This window comes from Pleurodeles waltl, chromosome 12 (assembly GCF_031143425.1).
Source record: "Pleurodeles waltl isolate 20211129_DDA chromosome 12, aPleWal1.hap1.20221129, whole genome shotgun sequence".
Taxonomy (NCBI): domain Eukaryota; kingdom Metazoa; phylum Chordata; class Amphibia; order Caudata; family Salamandridae; genus Pleurodeles; species Pleurodeles waltl.
Genome location: NC_090451.1, coordinates 26603075 through 26622732, shown reverse-complemented (window position 1 = coordinate 26622732; position 19658 = coordinate 26603075). Strand labels below are relative to the sequence as shown.

The 19658-nt window shown below is 48.4% G+C and overlaps 1 protein-coding gene across 1 annotated transcript in view; it reads right to left on the bottom strand.

The window, feature by feature from the left end:
• POLRMT (RNA polymerase mitochondrial) overlaps nucleotides 1-19658 on the bottom strand; it is a 172142-nt gene that overhangs the window by 58683 nt on the left and 93801 nt on the right. The window contains exon 11 of the mRNA XM_069216817.1: nucleotides 5945-6067. Coding sequence (XP_069072918.1) covers nucleotides 5945-6067 — 123 coding nt within the window. The remainder of the gene's footprint in view (nucleotides 1-5944; nucleotides 6068-19658) is intronic.

Sequence of the window (19658 nt, the reverse complement as noted above, 5' to 3'; positions counted from 1 at the left end):
GCCCGCGGATGCAGGGGAGCGACTCCTTCACTTCAAGGGAGATTCCTTCTTCCTTCTCGTGCAGACTGTAGACTTGCCACCCTCAAAGGATGCGCAGCCGGGGAAATTTGCAGAAGCTGAAAGAAGCCATGGAAACAATGCTGTAAGCATAGACTTCGTCGTGGATGTAGATTGTCAGTTCCTGGAGGGTCCAGTCGCGGTTCCAGTGGCTAGAAGTTGAAGTAAAGGTTGCAGAGGAGTCCTGCTGGAATCATGCAAGCCAGATTGGTCACCTAGCCAGGTGACCACCTATCAGGAGGGGGCTCTGACGTTACCTGCCTGACCTGGCCACTCAGATGCTTCCACGGGTCCCTGTCCACCTTGGATTCAAGATGGCAGAACCCAGGGACCCGGTGGAGGAGCTCTGGGCACCACCCCTGTGGTGGTGATGGATAGGGGAGTGGTAACTCCCCTTTCCATTGTCCAGTTTTGCACCAGAGCAGGGACTGGAGGTCCCTAAACAGGTGTAGACTGGTTTATGCACAGAGGGCATCAAATGTGCCCATCAAAGCATACTAGTGGCTTAGGGAGGCTACCCCTTCCAAGCCATGTAACACCTATTTTCAAAGGGAAAAGAAATCCTTTGTTCTGCCTTCCTGAGGTTGAGCTGCTCAAGCAGCAGGAGGGCAGAAACCGGTCTGAAAGGTGGCAGCAGCTTGGACTGCCCGGAAAACCCCAGAAGGCTGGTAGGAGCAATGCTGGGGGTCCTCTAAGGAGCCCCCAGAGTGCCTGGAATCATACTTCCAATACTGGCAACAGTATTGGGGTATGATTCCAACATGTTTGATACCAAACATGCCTAGGTTCAGAGTTACCATTATGTAGCTGGACATAGATAGTGACCTATGTTCAGTACATGCATAAAATGCCGTCCCCACACGAACGAGGTCCAGGAAAATGGGAGTGGAGCTTGTGAGGGCACCTCTGCTAGTGCAGGGGTGTCCTCACACATAGGTACTTGCACCCTGCCCTCTGGGCTAGGAGGGCCTACCATAGGGGTGACTTACAGTGACCTGGTGCAGTGACCTGTAGTGAAAAGGGTGCAAGCTCCTTTTCACGCAGGCCTGCAGACACATTTTGCATGGGCTCCCATGGGTGGCATAATACATACTGCAGCCCATGGGGATCCCTTGGCACCCCAATGCCCTGGGTACCTAGGTAACATACACTAGGGACTTACATGGGGGAACTACTATGCCAAATGTTGGGTGTAAATGGTTCAAGTAACTAAGATTAAAGGGAAAAAGCATAATCACTGGGTTCTTGGTTAGAAGGATCCCAGTGAACACAGTGAAACATACTGACAAAAGGCAGAAAATGGGGGTAACCGTGCCAGGAGGGCACTTCCCTACACACCGGCACTGCTCCTACTGAGGACACTAATTTAATTTTTAGCCTCTAATTTCAAATTTCTTGCCATTTACAGTATCTTTAAAATATGTTCAATTATACATTTAGCCACTTTATACACACTTTATTAATCTGTTAATATTATTTAATTATCTAAGCAGTTGCGTCCCCCCTGAGGTGGCTACGCAGACCCGCAGGAGTCCCGGGACCAAGGGAAACACTGCCCCAACGTTCGTGGGATATATGTATAGGTCGGTAATTGCCAGTCGCTTGGCCTCTTGCCGCTTTATGTCTTCAAGTTCCTATGGCAGCTAAGGCCGTTTTTGTGTTCTTGTGCGGCGTACGGGTGTGAGATCTTGCCTAGCAGGTACAGTAGGTAGCCGGAGGGCGCAGAGTATCCCTCTAGGGTAGGATGCTTCAGAATGAATTCTGAACCTGCTTCTTGGGATGCTGCCTTACCATTCAGAACCTGTCTACAGCTAGGCTACCAGGGATGGGCTGCTCTAGGATTTGGAGGAAAAGAAAATGAGAGGTGGTTAAGGTAACAGTCAGTGAACCAGAGACCAGAGAACCTACTGGGCGACTACCAACTCCTTAAAGGCACTACCTCAGTAGTTCTGCCAGGTGGGCGGGAAAGAAGCACAGTACTTACTGGACCACGACCAGCACCTTGAAGGCACTGCACCAATAATCTTGCTAGGAGGGCACCAAAGACAAACAATGCTTCGGTACGGTTAGAGGGAGATATAAGCTTTAATACTCATACGCTTTCCTGTTGGGTATCAGCTGTGGGAGATCGTAGATGTGAGATAAGAGGTCAGGAGACATGTCCGGCCGGCTCAAGAGCAACAACCTGGGGTGGCGCGGTGAGCAAAAGAACAATGGATTTAACCCAGATCTGAGACAGGGAGTGAGTGTTTGAAAAGTTTCAGCACTGAGTCCAACATCCTTTTGTGCTGCAACAAACATTACTGCCATGAAAAGTGTGTTGAATGTGTGGAGCGTCCATCATGGTGAAGAGTTGTGGTCAAGGCTTGAGGCGGATGAGGTGGACCAGAGAAGGAATACTGCACTCTCTGATTCACTGACTGACCTCTGATTGCAGCTGATGGGGAATAAGGTTACCTCCTGAATCAAGCTAGTACATGTTTTAAGCGGCAGAGTATACATTTGACTACAGAGAAGTAGCTGTAAGGGGTTGGATAGGGTGAGCATTAGTTACAGAGTTAGGAACAGTGAAGCGGAGTAGAAAGATATGGTGAACAGAAAGGACAGAATTTGTAATTAGGAATGCCTGTGTTGGGCACCAAATACCAAGAATGTTTGGCGGTGAATGTCAACTACACTTAAGATGCAGGTCACAGCTGCTTAGCAACAAACCGGTCCCTCGCACACAAAAATCGAAGGATGGAAGGCACAGTCGATTCCTAAAAATCAATCTTTTTGTAATAATTAAAGCGTGTGCAGAAAGGGCATTTTTTTGATTTTGTGAAGATAATGCTCAGCAGAGATGTGACTCAGAGGATGGAGAAGGAAGATGCCAAGCACAGCTCTCCCCCCCAAAAAAGTGCAGCTACCTCTTAGCAGAGCCTTTGTGCCCCCTCAAGACCCTGCTTCAAAGGGGCGACTAAGGACCAGATCACCAGAGCAGCTTGAAGAAGCCACAACTCGCCAACGCCCCTCAGCTTTACACAGACCAAGGGATTACAGAAGCACCAGGGGCACTAAATCCATAAAATAAATCCTCTCAGAATCTCAGCAAGACGAAGGAAGAAATAACATGTGGCCTTGTTGGAAACTGGGCTGTTAGTTGTGTGGCCATAAGAAGTAACATCCGTAATTGAATTGTCCTCAGTGGGAACCAAACACCTCATTACAGCACTTAACTCTCACAGGGTAGCGAGGCGGAGCAGTTCAAGGCCCACTCATGGGAGGTGATGTGGGCCAGTAACTACCAATTCCTGGCACGCAATAAGAACACTCCATAAGTGATTGTACAGTCAGTTCTTTGTGTTTAGAAAAAGGAGAAGTACATTTATTACACGCGCTACTAAATATTACGCAGTAACTTACAAATATACCTTGGCTGATACAACATCCCATAGCTGACGTTGTGTAAAAACTGGTGACCCCTAGAGGGGAATCCAACATATCAAGTGAGCTTCAACAGTCATTGTGTAATAACTACATTACTTTGACAAGAGTCACTCATTATTGCAGTAATGATTAATCAATATAACGTGTGTGATCATCATGAAAATCAAATAAAACATTTATCAGGAACAAACTTTGTGTTGGTGCATTCCTTCAGTATTTAGCATTGCTGTAATGGTCAACCCCCAGAAGGCATAACATTGAAACAGCATTGTAAAAAAGCATGGCATTGCAACCATACACTCAGTAGCTGGAAGGCGTAACCACATGAACTGTGCACATTACAGTTTTAGGGGTACCAGGCTTGTTGAAGTGTTACTATGCACAAGGCCCCTAGAGGCAAAGCCCTCCCAGCTGTAGAGCAAAAGCTCCAGCCATGCAGGAGTAAACATTGCATCTAAAGCAGGAAAGTTGACGACTTTGGGATCCACCTCCAACTTAGGGTGAGGCCCTGGAAGATGTCCCGAAAAGGAAGGTCTCGCTGTGCTGAACAATTTGGTAGTGGTTCCATCGTCCTCGGACCACCACAGGCTAAGATATGGGTGAAAATGCAAGTAAAATAAAAGGGAGGATGGCATGAGAGTTGACGTTTTTGGGACCAGCTCAGCAATGGGCGCCTACGCACTACCTAACTTGCTTTTTCCCGCGACTGGCTGCTTTTACTCCATTAAAGGTTAACTGATCTGCCTACGCTTAACTTTTGAACTCATCAGAAGACCGATCACTGCAACACCTGGCCTTGAGAAAGCCCGAGGCCTGCACGTCAAGAGAGGGACGAAACACCTGTTGGCTGTTTTAGCTGTTCCGTTGTCTCATCACTTATCATTACACTTTAAACCCTATCTTGAGAAGAATAAACATTACTTTAGATCAGAACTTTGTCTTCTGAACGAACTAAAATTGGAATAAGAGTTGTTTATTTAACTAATCAGCTCTGTTCCCTAAACAAAAGGTCCTGCAAAGCATTATGGGGCGTGTCTAGGAAAAGCAATGAATTTTATATAGTATTGGCTCTCTCGCTGAGACGGGAGAGCTGAGCAGCTTTTTCGTTTGTTTCATTCATATTTTTCAGAGTTTCATAGGGGTGCTTGGTCCCTCCCCAGAACCCCCTCATGCCTTTCTTGGGGGCAGCTCAGGGAGTCCACCCCCTGGCTGCCCCTGCCAGCTCCCCACACGGGCAGCACCTCCTTTGCTGTCCACGAGAGCAGGCAGGTCTCCTCCCTGCCCACTCCTGCGTACAGGGATCAATCTGTGTGCAGTGGCCACCCGCTCCGACCCCTAAGCCTCACAATGGGCATGGGGACTGGGGACTGGGGCAGGCCAACCGGTGATGGGGGTGGTGTGGGGGGGGAATGGGGGGTTGAGGGCATGCAATGTTGCTCTCCCTGAACTCCTGGGAATAGGTCCCCGGTTCCCCTTTTAAACAAGAACACCCAGGGGAGAGGGTCCCTGGGTCATGAGAGTCCGGGCAGGGGGCCCTCGCATGCTCACTTCCCTGCCCCTGTTTAACCTCCTCAGTCCTGTGCTGGCCCACTCCGGGGGTAAGAAGTGAAATGGAAGCGGAGTCTCACGTGCTTAATTCCAGAGCAAAACGTAGCTAAACTTTAAAATGCCATAACTCTGGCCCTGGTGGGCTGAGTTTGACAATCTAGGTGGCATTTTAATCCTTATGGCAAGCGCCATCCACCAGGAGCAACCCTTCTCACCTCTCAAGGGGTTTAATCCTCAAAATGCTGGCTTTCCTGGTCTGCTTCACCAGTTCTCCTTTGGTGCATACGTGTTCACATGTAACCAGCCAAGTGCCTTTTGCCCTTGCTGTGTCGCAGCAGCCTTATCTTAAAAGGCAGACATTGGCGGTAAACATGCACAGTGCGTTTGCCATGTGATTACCGTGGGTGAACCACTGATAGTGAGACTCACCCACAGTAAAAAATCCAAACATTGGTTGATCAGAAAAGCAAAAAATCCAGGCATTCTGCAGGTACAGAATCCAGTGCATCAGGCGTCCTCCACAAACTTCACACATCCCAAAAACACAAGCCCCAAACAAGTTCAGCACAAGGTGCATTGTGAGGCCCTTTCTCAATATTATATACATCCCAACGTGGCACCAATCACCCCCCACCCATCACCGTTTACCCCCCACCCCCAGCACCACCACTACTTTTCAACACCAGACAGATATCAGAGTATGGTCCCCAGAGCCCTCACCTAACACACTCACCTAACACACTCACACACCAATACAGAGGGCAAAAGACACAAGAACATCCCTCAAGATCCCCAACATCTCTCATCCACGGGCAGATGTCGGGGTTAAACAGAAGACAGCCAAAGCAGAAGAAAAACATCCATTGATTTCAGCAGAGAAATACCTGTACCACCCACCATCACAACGCACCTGATGCACTGGGAAGTAGGAGATGTATTCGGCTGGATCTGGTGACCTGGACGCGTTGGCTATTTCCATACAACACGCCAGGGCCTGCCACGGTTCATCGACCTTCATCCACCACCGTCGGCCCTGGAGGAGAAAGAACCAGAGCACCTTTCAGACTAACTTCTTTATGCTTGAACATGTTGATCCATTATGTGAACTTTGTGCTTTAGAATATGCTTTTGAAGAGTAGAATTTGAAAGAAAGAGCTAGGCTGTACATTAATGCAAACATTACGTAACCAGGGGTACCTGCGTAGATCTCTGTGGATGATATTGGCAAATTGAGACGCAAAGAAAAGACAAACCCTGCACATAAAATCCTTAAAAATCTTTTCTTTAGAAAGGGAAGTCGATCCCCTTTAGAACCGTCTGAGAAGGGTTTAAAAAGTGGAGGACAAACCACACTCAAGCTGAGCTGAATCACCAGCAGGTCAGGGCAGGGCTTCCCAATGCTCTGCTCCATTTCATCTTTTCCTCTGATCCTGAAGTTTTAAAAGAGAGGTGTCTTTGGGGAAGATCCATTTTCCAGTTTTTCCCAGGTCTTTGGGGTATGCTCCTTTGCGGTTTGGAAGCTCCTCGTAATGGCTGTAATCCTCAGATATGTAGCGCCGTGAAAGCTTGCATTACTCAATCTGTGGAAGTTATTCGCCAGCATCATCCACAGAGCTCTAAACAGAAGCCCCTGGTTATGGGCACTGCAGGGGCAACACACCTGCTTTCTGCGTTGCACGGTTAAGGCAACCCCTGTTTGTTCTGAATCAATCTCTACTTCCAAAGCTTCTTGTCCTCAAGTCTCCAATCTTAATAAACACTCAGTATTATACGATGCTTTCTTGCCTCGCACTGGCAGGGTGTTTGGAAGCAAAGGGAAGGCTCAACAATTCATTCTTCTCAAAGCTTGCATGCCGTATTCTGCCCTCCTAATACACTTTGGTATTCTGTCTCTATTCAAATACCTGCAGCTTCACAGCCCTCTACTTCGATTTCAACCAAGTCTAATTTATACCAAACTGTTCCAGTGGAGCAAACGCTCCCCCTTCTGCTCGCACATTCTCAACATCTTCCTGTTTATGGTTTGTCTTCACTTCTTGAAGACTCTTTGCTTTTGCTTATTGCTTAAGTAGACTCTGACTTAACCCTTGCGATCCTTTTTCTAGAACATACTCAGTCTTGATACTAGCGCTCATTCCTTGCACGGATTCCCCTGTGCTTGGGTATTCATTTCATGGATAGGGCTGCTCTTGATTCCCATGCACACTGCTTGTACAACCTCTGGCTTGACCCTCAGTTTATTTCCTGTACGCACTGCCCTGACTCCAGTGTTCTCGGTCACATCCTGCCTGCAACAAGCCCTCTTCACTAGCTGTCGATGGAAGCAGAGTACACAACTCTAATCCCTGTCTCGCACATGCAACCGTGCATGGAGGGAGACCTGAACATCTCTACTGTCCTACACACGAGAACAGAGCAGCCTTCAAAAGTAAGCCTTTTTGAACCGTCTCTCTTTTATCCAGAAGAAATCAATAGTTCAAAGGAAGCTCCCTGCACTCTCAAGGCTCAGCCATGGGAAACGCATTACCTCTTCCTCTTGTGCAGGTTTCAGGAAGTAGTGGAAAAGGACAAGTTACTTACCTTCGGTAACGCCTTATCTGGTAGAGACAATTGTCTAGTTGCAGATTCCGTACCAATGAGTTTCCCCAGGTGTCAGTCTTGATCTGGAGATTTTTCTCACGCAGTACCCCTGTGCGCCATTAGGTGACATTGATCGGCTCCACATCACTCATCAGCGCCGCCCGCACCGCATATTATTTTGTGGGGTCCTATATAGTCGCCACCCAGTGCGCTGACGTCAGTTTCTTTTCACGAATTTCCAAGCCAGAAGAGCAGAGCCATGAAGAACACTGACCACTGGTGCGTCAAAACTAAGGCCCTGAAAGGGGAGTCCCTGTCCCTAGAAATCAGTTTGCAAATAGGGGAGAATGAGTGGGTGTAGGAAGCTGGCCTGGTGTGTGGTGGGTACCCAGGGTACTTACACCTTATACCAGGTCCAGGTATCCCCTCTTAGTGTAGTGTAGGCAGTGTTTAGAAGGCAGGCTCCCCAAAGGTAGGTAGCTGTGGATGAGCAACCAAGGCTTATCTAGGAGACATGCAAAGCTCATGCAAACCCACTGTAGTCACACAGTACTCACACACATGAAAGAAACTACTCAGTGTTACAAAAATAAAGGAACTCTATTTTTGGTCACACAATACCACACGGTACTAGAAGGGCAACCCTCCAATAGGAGGTAAGTAATACACTAATTATATACACTAGTTAACAGTAATAGGCATAGAAAAGGAATGAAAACAGTGCAAATGCAGTTAGACAATAGTGACCCTAGGGGGAGCCAAAACCATGTACTAAAAAAGATGGAATGCGAACACAGGACCTCCACCTAAGTATGTGGAATATGTAGAGGTGAGCTGGAGGAACTACAAAACCACAGAGGTAAGTAACACAGTACCCCAGCGACCAGGAGTGCAGGAGTAAATCACTGGATATTCCCCAAACCACTCGAAAGGAGGAAAATAACACACTCAGCCAAGACTGCAGGAACCCAGCAGTGGTTCATGGAGAGGAAGACCTGTAGACAGAGGGGACCAAGTCCAAAAGTGTCAGTGGAGTCCAGGAGTAGGAACTACTACCCACCCAGTTGTACTTGCAGGAGTTGGTCAACGGTGATAAGAAGAGAGCCGGAGAAGAGTTCCTGAGGGATGCAGATGAAGTCCCTCGCTGGAAGGAGAACTGCATCGAGTGTTGGTGCAGGAATTCCACCAACAAGCCTTGGCAAAGGCAAATATTGCGGTTTCTGGAAAGTGGTGCTGCCAGGGACCAGCAAGGCCCAGGAGGACTCAACCCAGGAGGGGCAGTCGGGGGGAACCCTCAGCGACACAGAGAGCCCACAGGAGCAAAGGCAGCACCCTCAGGACGGGGACAGAGAAGTTGCAGAAGGAGCCCATACAGCACAAAGAAGAAGGTCCCACACCACAGGAGAACCACGCAGGGGACTGTGCGTCACAAGAAGGAGTGCTAAGGACTGGAGCTGCACATAGCCTGAAGTTCCCTTCAAGGAGATGGCAGCAGCAAGTGACACAGTGTACAGGGGTACTGCCCTGCGTGGGAAGGCAAGAGCTTACCTCTACCAAAGTTAGACAGCTGGCAGAGAAAACCAACAGGACTACTCCGGACCACCACCCGTGATGCAGGATTCACGCAACTCAGGATGAGAGGAGATCCACGCAGCCGGTCGTCGTTGCAGTTAGTGCCTGCGGATGCAGGAGTGTGGCTCCTTCACTTCAAGGGAGATTGCTTCTTCCTTCTAATGCAGACTGAAGACTGAAGACTTGCCACTCTCAGAGGATACACATCCGGGGAAATGTTGCAGAAGCTGGAAGTAGCCGTGGAAACAATGTTGCAGGAATGAGTCTTCTTCGTGGACACAGACTATCTGTTCCTGGAGGGTCCAGTCGGGGTTCCAGTGGCTAGAAGTCGAAGTAAGGTTGCAGAGGAGTCCTGCTGGAATCTTGCAAGCCGAATCTGAGGACCCACCCAATAGGGAGACCCTAAATAGCCCTGAAAGGGAGATTGGTCACCTACCCAGGTGAGCACCTATCAGGAGGGGGCTCTGACGTCACATGCCTGCCCTGGCCACTCAGATCCTCCGAGTGGTCTCTGCCAACCTTGGATTCAAGATAGCAGAACCCAGGGACCCTCCGGAGGAGCTCTGGCCACCACCCCTGGGGTGGGGATGGACAGGGGAGTGGTCACTCCCCTTTCCATTGTCCAGTTTTGGATTTTTGCACCAGAGCAGGGACTGGGGTCTCAGAACCGCTGCGGACCTGTTTATGCACGGACAGCACCAAATATGCCATTCCAAGCATACCAGTGGCTTTGGAAGGATACCTCTCCCAACCCAGTCACACCTATTTCCAAAGGGAGAGGGTGTAAACTCCCTCTCCAAAAATAAAATCCTTTGTTCTGCCTTCCTGAGCTTGATCAGATCAAGCAGCAGGAGGGTAGAAACCTTTCTGAGGGGTGGCAGCAGCTTGGGCTGCCCAGAAAACCCCAGAATACTGGTGGTAGCAATGCTGGCGTCCTCTAAGAAGCCCACAGAGTGCATGGGATCATACTTCCAATACTTGCAACAGTATTGGAGTATAGTTCCGACATGTTTGATACCAAGCATGCCTAGATTTGGAGTTACCATTTTGTAGCTGGACATAGGAAGCGACCTATGTCCATTACACGCATAAAATGGCGTCCCCGCACTCAAGTCCAGGAATATAGAACTGGAGTTCGTGGGGGCACCTCGGCTAGTGTAGGGGTGCCCTCACACACAGGTACATGCACCCTGCCCTCTGGGCTAGGAGGGCCTGCCACAGAGGTGACTTGCAGTGACCTGTAGTGATAAGGGTGCATGTACCCTTTCACGCAGACTGCAATGGCAGGTCTGCAGAACATTTTGTATGAGCTCCCCATGGCTGGCATGATGCATGCTGCAGCCCCTGGGGATCCTCTGGCACGCCAATGCCCTGGGTACCATATACCAGGGAATTACATGGGGGACCAGTGTGCCAAATGTGGGGAGAAAAAGGTACAGTTAACAAGTTTTAAGGGAGAGAGCATAACCACTGGGGTCCTGGTTAGCAGGATCCCTGTGGGCACAGTCAAGCACAAGGACAACAGGCAGAAAAAGGGGGTAACCATGCCAAGAAAGAGGGTACTTTCCTACAGGTGGAGTAGAGTCAAGTGGCACAGAGTGATACAGAGTAGAGCGGTGAGTACACTAGTACAGAGTAGAAAAGATTGGCGTAGAGTGCAGGATGTAGAGCAGCGTAGCACAGTGGCACTGAGTTCAGTTGCAGAGTGCAGTGGCATAGCGCTTAGTCGCACAAAAGGCAATGGTGCAGGAGTTGGCATACAGTGCAGTGGCGCAGAGTGCACTGCTTTTGAGTAAAGTGGTGCTGAGTGCACTGGTTTAGAGTAGAGCAGCGCAGAGCAGATTCTTTCAGAGTAGAATGCAGTGTCAGTGGTATAGTGCAGTGGCAGACAGTGCACTGTCAAACAGTGCAGTAGAGTGGTGCAGAGTAAAGTGCAGTGGTTTAAAGCAGAATGGCACAGAGTGGAGCAGAGTAGCGTAGAATGCAGTGGCACAGAGAAGATTGACTCAGAGTAGAATGAAGTGGCGTGGAGACTGTGTAGAGCGGAGTGGTGCAGGTTAGAGTGTAGTGGCACAGAGTTGCAGTGTACAGCGCAGTGGTGCAGAGTAGATCACAGAAAGGTGCAGAGTAGAAAGGCGCAGAGTAAAGTGGCACAGAGTGCAGTGTTACTGAGTGCAGTGGTGCGCAGCAGATTAGAGTGGCACAGACTGTAGTGGTGCAATGATGTAGATTGTAGTGGTGTAGAGTGCACTAGCGTAGGGTGGAGTAGAATAGTGGTGCAGAGTGGCGCAGTGGCACAGAGCAGAGTGGTGCTGAGTGGAGTGACGTATAGTTCAGTGGTGGAGACAGCAGTGTTTCAGAGTAGAGTGTAGTAGAATACAGTGGTGGAGAGTGCAGTGGAGTAGAGTGGGACAGAGTAAAGTGACGCAGAGTGCAATGGTGTTGGGAAGAGTGGCACAGAGTACCGTGAAGTTAAAGTAGTGTGATTGGTTTTGAGTAAAGTGGTGTGGAGTGCAGTGGCACAGAGTGTAGTGGCATAAAATAGAGCAGTGTGGAGTTGCATATAGTAGAATGCAGTGGCATAGAATGGAGTGGCACAGGGTAGACTGTAGTAGCGTAGAGTTGAGTGGCGCAGAGTGGAACAGAGTGGCATTTAGTGCAGTGGCGTACAATATATTGTTTCAGAGCAGAGTGCAGTAACAAAGTGCAGTGTCGTAGAGTACAGCGGTGAAGAGTAAGATGGCATAGAGTGGAGTGGCACACAGTGCAGAGTAGAGTGCAGTGGCATTGAGTGGAGTGGTGCAAATAAGAGTAGCGGAGAGTTCAGTGGTGGAGAGGGCAATGTTGCAGAGTAGAGTGGCATAGAGTGGAGAGGTGCAGAGTAGAATAGTGTTGTGCAGGGTACAGTGAAGTAGAATAAAGTGTAGTGGCATAGAATGCATTGGCACAGTAGAGTGGTGCAGTGGTGTAGAGTGGCAGAGAGTGTAGTGTTGCAGAGTAGACTGTTGAGTCCAGTGGTGTATAGCAGAGTGGTAGAGTGTCCATTGGTGTGGAGTGCAGTGGAGCAGAGTACAGTGGCACAGAGTGGTGCAGAGTAGAGTGGTGTAGGCAGTAGTGGGGTAGAAAACAGTGGTGCAGAGTAGAATAATGTGGCTTTCGAGGCATGTGTGGCTGTAGATGCACATGCTCTGCAAACACCTGTCATCTTGTGTTGGGTTCGGATGTGTGCAGTTTGTTTTTCTTCAAAGAAAGTCTCTGGAGTCACAAGGTATAGTGACTCGTCCTTCTAGGTGATACTGCGCATGGGCATCAAATTCATTGTTATGTTGTTTTCTCTCCACCGTCGGGTTCAACGTGTGTGCTTAGGATTGAAGACTGCATCAGAACTCTCTTTCAGTTCTATTTCTGTTTAATTATCATCAATTGCATGTCTCCTCTCCCCATTTGGGGTCTTTGAACTCAGTCTCCAGTTTCATTTCCAGACAATGTCCTCCTGGTAATTGGACGCCGTCACCAGGAGGGCCCAACAGGTCTGCAACCTGTCTCTCGCTCCCAATCACAGGAAGGCAGATTGTGAGGCCTGTTGAGCCATCCCGCTTGAAGAAAGCACTTTGTGACCGGTTAAAAATGCAATGAAAGGGCACCGATGACCAACCTCTTTTGACATTAGGCCGTCGGGGAGGAACACCATGCAGAGGCTTCGATGGCTGAAGAGGAGGCTTTCTCAGTAGAGGCCAGCTCAGAATCTAATCCGGAGTTCAAGTTCGAAATCACCAACGTAAAACATGGAATCTCGTGCAGTGAGTACGCCCCTCAGCCTCGAATCAAGCCTTCAAAGAGACTAACACCTCCAGATAAATTTTCCCTCGGGCCATCACTGCCTGTAGGCCATGGTTGGCACCGAGAATTCAGTTTAAACGCCCCGCCCTCCAGCTCGATGCCGAGACACCATCCGAAGCCAAAACCCTGGTGCCAACGACCTCTACGGTCTCCATACTCTCCGTGATGAGCAGAGCGTCGGCATCTACAGCTTCGGCTCCAAGAAGATCTTTGGCCTGAAACAAAGTTGTCTTGCAGCCAAAAACATCGAAGTTGATGCCAAAAATGACTATGGAGGCTACAGAGAAGCCTATTCTCCGTAAATTACAAGAAAAACTGGACTCTCTGCAGCAGCAGATCCAACTGAAAACTGGACGGATTGTAGCCAAGCCACTGGCTCCTCAGCCAGCACTTTCCAAAAGACACTTGTCTTTCCAAGACACTTTGGGTCTCCCCATTCCACCCAAAGGCAAAAAGATGGAGAGGGCCCCTGGAGGGTGCAGTGCCTTACACATTTTCAGGCCTAGCAGGCCTACCACAACAAAATTACAGACAAGACCCCTAAAACACAAACTACTTCCAGCTGTAAAACAAAGATTCCAGCCATGAGAAAACTTAAAGAGACACAATGGTGGGAGCGGTTCCTATTTTGGGATTGTTCCCCCCAACCTAGGATGGAGACCCAGAGATGGCCTGGACAGTAAAGGTGTGTCATGCTGAACATTCTGATGGTGGTCCCATTGTACTAGGACCACCACATGGTGAGTTATGGGCAAAATGTCTTGTAAAAGGAATGCCCCACAAAGCATTATGGGGTGATTTTCCGAGTGCAGCGATTATTTTAGTATCTTGACTGCAATGCACAGAACAGCCCTTAGAGGACACCATAATAAAAATAGAATTTTTAAGAAACATGGTCATGTAACCATGTAGTCTGTCCTAAGAGGGTACAGGGGCATAAAAACAGAATGAAAGAAAGTAATGCAGAGTAATCATATATTTAGCTCCTAGAGGGCGTAGTGCCGTACACATTTTCAGGCCTACTGCAATACTATTACAAACAAGACCCTTAAAACACAAGCTACTCCTAGCTGTAAACCAAACCTGCCAGCCATGAGAGAGCTTAAAAAGACAGTACAACTTTGCCCCCCCCCCAACCAACCTGGACAGAAAGAGTGTGTCGTGCTGAACAGTTTGGTGGAGGTCCCATTGTCGTAGGCCTACCACAGGCTGAGTTATGGGCAAAAAGTTTTGAAAAACAAAATGTCCTGCAAAGCATAATAGGACGAGTTTCCCAAGTGCAGTGAATATTGTAGTATCGGCTCCCCGCTGTGCTGGGACAGCCATTTTGAGGATATCTGTCTTTATTTATGTAATACATGCTCCAGTTTGTATATTTCTCAACTGCTAAACTTGTCAAGTAAAGAGCTCCTCTGATCGAGGTTGCGCTATATGAAACTTCACGTAGTCACGGAAAGTGCTCCTCCTATTGGGTTTGCGCTACATTAACCTTTTTTAAAAAATTATAAAATAAATTTAAAAGAACCCTCCACCAGCTTGCAGACTTTGTGCGCAGACACCACAAACAACAGTGGTATGCCCAAAACAAGAAAGAGGAAGAAACAACATACAGCCATGTAGCGCGAAGCAGCGAGGCAAAAGAAAAAAAAACTGTGCGCCACACTAATGTATCTGGCTGATCATGCAATAATCCATGTAACAGGGGCAGTATGCAAAGCGTAACAAAGCAGGCTCAAGGCTGGACAAACGGAAAGCATTTACCTACAAAATCAAGGGAATTTTGAAAAGCAGGCCAAGGATCGAATGAACGAGATGGGCGTAGTTAAAGCCCACAGATTAGGTTACACCACGTCAAAGAACAGTGCTTGAGCTGCTAAACACGACCTAAAAAGGACACTGAAATGGCGAAGTCCATGGGAGCCCTACAAACCTCTATATCTAGGGGCTCCTTTCGCCGTTCCAGCTATCGCGGAGGCTCAAAAAACAGCTACTCCAGAAGCCTTCACCTCACACCAGTGTGGGCAGAGCCAATACTCCTCCCCCCATGCAATCGTACTATAGGGCCTCCTATAGAGCAAACACAAAAGGTAGGGGTAAAAGTGGGGCCTCCAATGGTGCCACAACTACCAGCAAATAATTACTTGCTCACTACCCCCCACCCACATGCCACTACACCTGTCGAGAGACACACACACAATTTTTACCCCACCTGGCAACAGATGATAACAGACCAGTGGGTGTTGGATATTATACAACACAGCTACTGTACGTAGCTCATTACCACACCTCCCAACATTCCACCTCACACTCATCGGCTCTCAATCAAACATCAAACATTACTCAAGCAAGAGGTCCAGGCTCTCCTTCTTAAAGGAGCAACATGACCTGTCCCTCTTCTACACCAGGGACGAGGGAAATATCCTCTATACTTCCTCATAACCAAAAAGGGCAATTCTCTGCAGCCAAACCTAGATCTAAGGCCACTGAACACATATACACTGTCACAGCATTTTCACATGGTCACGTTGAAAGACGTGATTCCACTACTTCAACAGGGAGACTTTATGACCACCTTAGATCTCAAAGACTCTTACTTTCACGTATCAATACACCCCACCCACTGCAAATACCTAAGGTTTATGGTGCACAGAAAGCACTACCAGTTCAAAGGCCTTCCTTTCGGGGTCACTACTGCACCACAGGTTTTCACCAAATATATAGCAGTAGTAACAGCCCATCTCTGCAGACAGAAAATACACGTGTTTGCCTACTTAGATGATTGGCTTATCAAATGCAAAGCAGTGTCACCAATATATTCTGGTTACAACTGGCCTGCTTCACAGCCTGGGATTCACAGTCAATGTTCCCAAATCACACTTACGACCTCTATAGGTACAACCATATAAAGGAGCAATTAAGAACACATAAATCAGGCTAGCTTACCCAGTGCTTAATTTGTAAATAAAAAGATGCCGGTGCCTAAAGCCCCCTTCTTAAACACGCGGCTGCTGCAATTAAATGTGCGAACATGGAATACTGAGTCAGCTTAATCCTGAAGCCATCTCAGGCCTCTTTAATCCATTTAAAGCCACACCCTGCCCCTTCAGCTCACTCTTGCAGCTTTCTACCTTCTCCCTTTGTGACACTATTTCATTTTTCCCGGCCTCCGTCTTTCCCATATGTGTCTTTTGCTTGCAGCAAATGCTTGAGACAGAAGAGTAGGCACCGGCCCTCAAAAACAAGTGTAGGTGCTCAGCACCGGAAACAACAAGCACAAATTAAACACTGAGCTTACCCCAATTCTGTAAGAGTTCACAATTTTCCTGGTTCTATTACCTCAATTTCAACCAACTCACAGATAACAGTAAAGACAGTCATGTGTCTTCTGGGGATGATGGCATGCTACATCAATATAGTAGCCCAAGCCCGCTTACAGAAGCGGACATTGCAAGAATGTCTAGCTCAGCTGTGGTCTTGGTCACAGGGTCACTTACAGGATCTAGTGTTGGTAGACCACCAAACGTGTTACATTTTGCAATGGTGGAATTCCACGTTCTGGACCCTGCTCCCCACCTCACTCACAGTTTGGGATGCACACATGAACGAACTGACAATACAGGACATACGGGACTCCAAACTCCATGGGCACCATATCAAGTACCTGTGCACCGAGGCCTTGGAAGCTTTCCTTCTTCACCCTATTCACAAGGCTGTCCTAATCCCAACGGACAACATGACAGCTGTGTATTATCTACAAAAACACTGTACAAGAGATTGTCTGCTACCTGCTTTACTTACAAAAAACTGGGTTAGCGTTCACATCCACAAGATTACATCTTGCTGCAAAGGCTGCCTATCTCCAAAATAGGCAACATCTTTCTTTGTTCGAGGTCTAGTGAATAAAACCTTCAAGGAGGGGCTCAAAAGTTATTCCATCATGGGTTCCACCCACACCCTCATGGAACCTCAATGCCGTTCTGACAAGACTCATGGGCCCCCCCATCTGAACCCCTACACTCATGCACCCTTCAATTCCTTTCTTCAAAGGTGGCATTTTTAGTTGCCTTCACTTCGCTTAGACGTGTCAGTGAGCTCCAGGCTTTAACCTTTGAAGAACTTTCCTTCCAGCTACATAGAGACAGAGTGGTTTTGCGCACCAACCCTAAATTTCTCCCTAAACTGGTTTCTCATTTTTACTTCAACCAATTGATTGAGTTGCCAGTTTTTTCCCCACAACCAGATTCTGTTGTGGAAAGAGCTCTTCATACACTAGATTCTAAAAGAGCTCTTATGTTCTTTATTGATAGAACTAAAACTTTCAGAAATACTAACAACTTGTTGTTGCTTTCTCACTTCCACATAAATGCAAACCTATATCCAATCAGGCACAGCCAGATCAATAGTGAAATGCGTTCAAACTTGTTTTGGTAAAGCCAAAAGACCTTTACCCACTCCTCCCAGAGCAGACTCTACTCGGAAAAAGGGAGCACCCGTGGCTTTATAGGTAACATCCCAACTGCTGACATGATGCAAGGCAGCTACATGGTCCACACCACACACCTCTACCAAACAATATTGTGTGTATGTTTTAGCACGCCAACAAGCCAATGTAGGTCAGGCAGCGCCACCTACTCTATTCCAAACAACTGCAACACCCACAGGTTAGCCACCGCTTTCCAGGGGGGCAGCTTTACCGTGTATGCAGAGCATGTGTATCTACAGCCACACATGCCATCGAACTGAATATATTACCCGGTAAGCATCAGTTTGTGGCATGCAGTGCTGTAGATTCACATGCGCCCTCCCTCCTCCCTGGACGCCTCTGCTTCTTAGTTACTTTCACTATTTGTCCACAAACACCCTTGAGACCCGTGGCAGCTGCAGCTGATTTTACTCCGTCTGACATGGACGTCTCAACTCACACTTACTCTACGCTGCATTCTCACCCTCCGGCGGGGAAACAACCTAACAATGGAGTCAATGCCCATGCGCACTATCACCGAGAGGAGGAGTCACTCTACCTCATGACTCGAAGGACTTTCTTAGAAGAAAAACAACCTACACACATCCTGACCCAACACTAGATGGAAGGAGTATGCAGAGCATGTGAACCTACAGCACTACATGCCATGAGCAGATGCTTAAGGGGTAAGAAACATATTCCTTAGAGTGCAGTGGTGTAGTGTCGCAGAGTAGAGAGTAGTGATGTAGAGTGTTGCTCAGTACACTGCACGGAGTGCAGTGGTGCAGAGTAGTTCGCTTAGAGTGCAGTGGCGCAAAGTGCACTGGTTTGGAGTAAAGAGATGTACAGTGGTTTAGCACAGAGTGCAGTCGTAAAGTGAGGAGTGGCGCTGAGTGCAGTGGCACTGAACGCAGTGGCAGAGTAGATTGTTTCAGAGTAAAGAGGAGTGCTGCATGGTAGAGTACAGTGGCGTAGAGTGCAGAGTAGATTAGAGCAGTGTAGAGTTCACTGGTGTGGAGTAGTACAGAGCAGATTGCAATGGCATAGAGGGCAGTGGCATGGGTGCAGGGCTGCACAGTACAGTGGCATGGTGTGGAGAAGAGTGGAGTAGCGTGGGGTAGACAGCACTGGCAGAAAAGAGTGGTGTAGAACAGAGAGACAGAGTGGAGTGGCACAGAGTCGATTGTGCAGAGTAGAGTGCAGTGAACACAGTGTGGAGCAGCGTAGCGTGAAATAGTGCAGAGTGGAGTGGCACAGAGTTGAGTGTGCAGAGTAGAGTGCAGTGAACACAGTGTGGAGTGGCGTAGCGTGGAATAATGCAGAGTTGAGTGTGCAGAGTAAAGTGCAGTGAACACAGTGTGGAGTGGCGTAGCGTGGAATAATGCAGAGTGGAGTGGCACAGAGTTGAGTGTGCAGAGTAGAGTGCAGTGAACACAGTGTGGAGTGGCGTAGCGTGGAATAATGCAGAGTGAAGTGGCATAGAGTTGAGTGTGCAGAGTAGAGTGCAGTGAACAGTGTGGAGTGGCGTAGCGTGGAATAATGCAGAGTGGAGTGGCACAGAGTTGAGTGTGCAGAGTAGAGTGCACTGAACACAGTGTGGAGCGGCGTAGCGTGGAATAATGCAGAGTGGAGTGGCACAGAGTTGAGTGTGCAGAGTAGAGTGCAGTGATCACAGTGTGGAGTGGCGTAGCGTGGAATAATGCAGAGTTGCGTGTGCAGAGTAGAGTGCAGTGAACACAGTGTGGAGTGGCGTAGCGGGGAATAATGCAGAGTTGAGTGGCACAGAGTTGAGTGTGCAGAGTAAAGTGCAGTGAACACAGTGTGGAGTGGCGTAGCGTGGAATAATGCAGAGTGGAGTGGCACAGAGTTGAGTGTGCAGAGTAGAGTGTAGTGAACACAGTGTGGAGCGGCGTAGCGTGGAATAATGCAGAACAGAGTGAAGTGGCACAGAGTTGAGTGTGCAGAGTAGAGTGCAGTGAACACAGTGTGGAGTGGCGTAGGATGGAATAGTGCAGAGTTGAGTGTGCAGAGTAGAGTGCATTGAACACAGTGTGGAGTGGCGTAGCGTGGAATAGTGCAGAGTGGAGTGGCACAGAGTCGAGTGTGCAGAGTAGAGTGCGGTGAACACAGTGTGGAGCGGCGTAGTGTGGAATAATGCAGAATAGAGTGG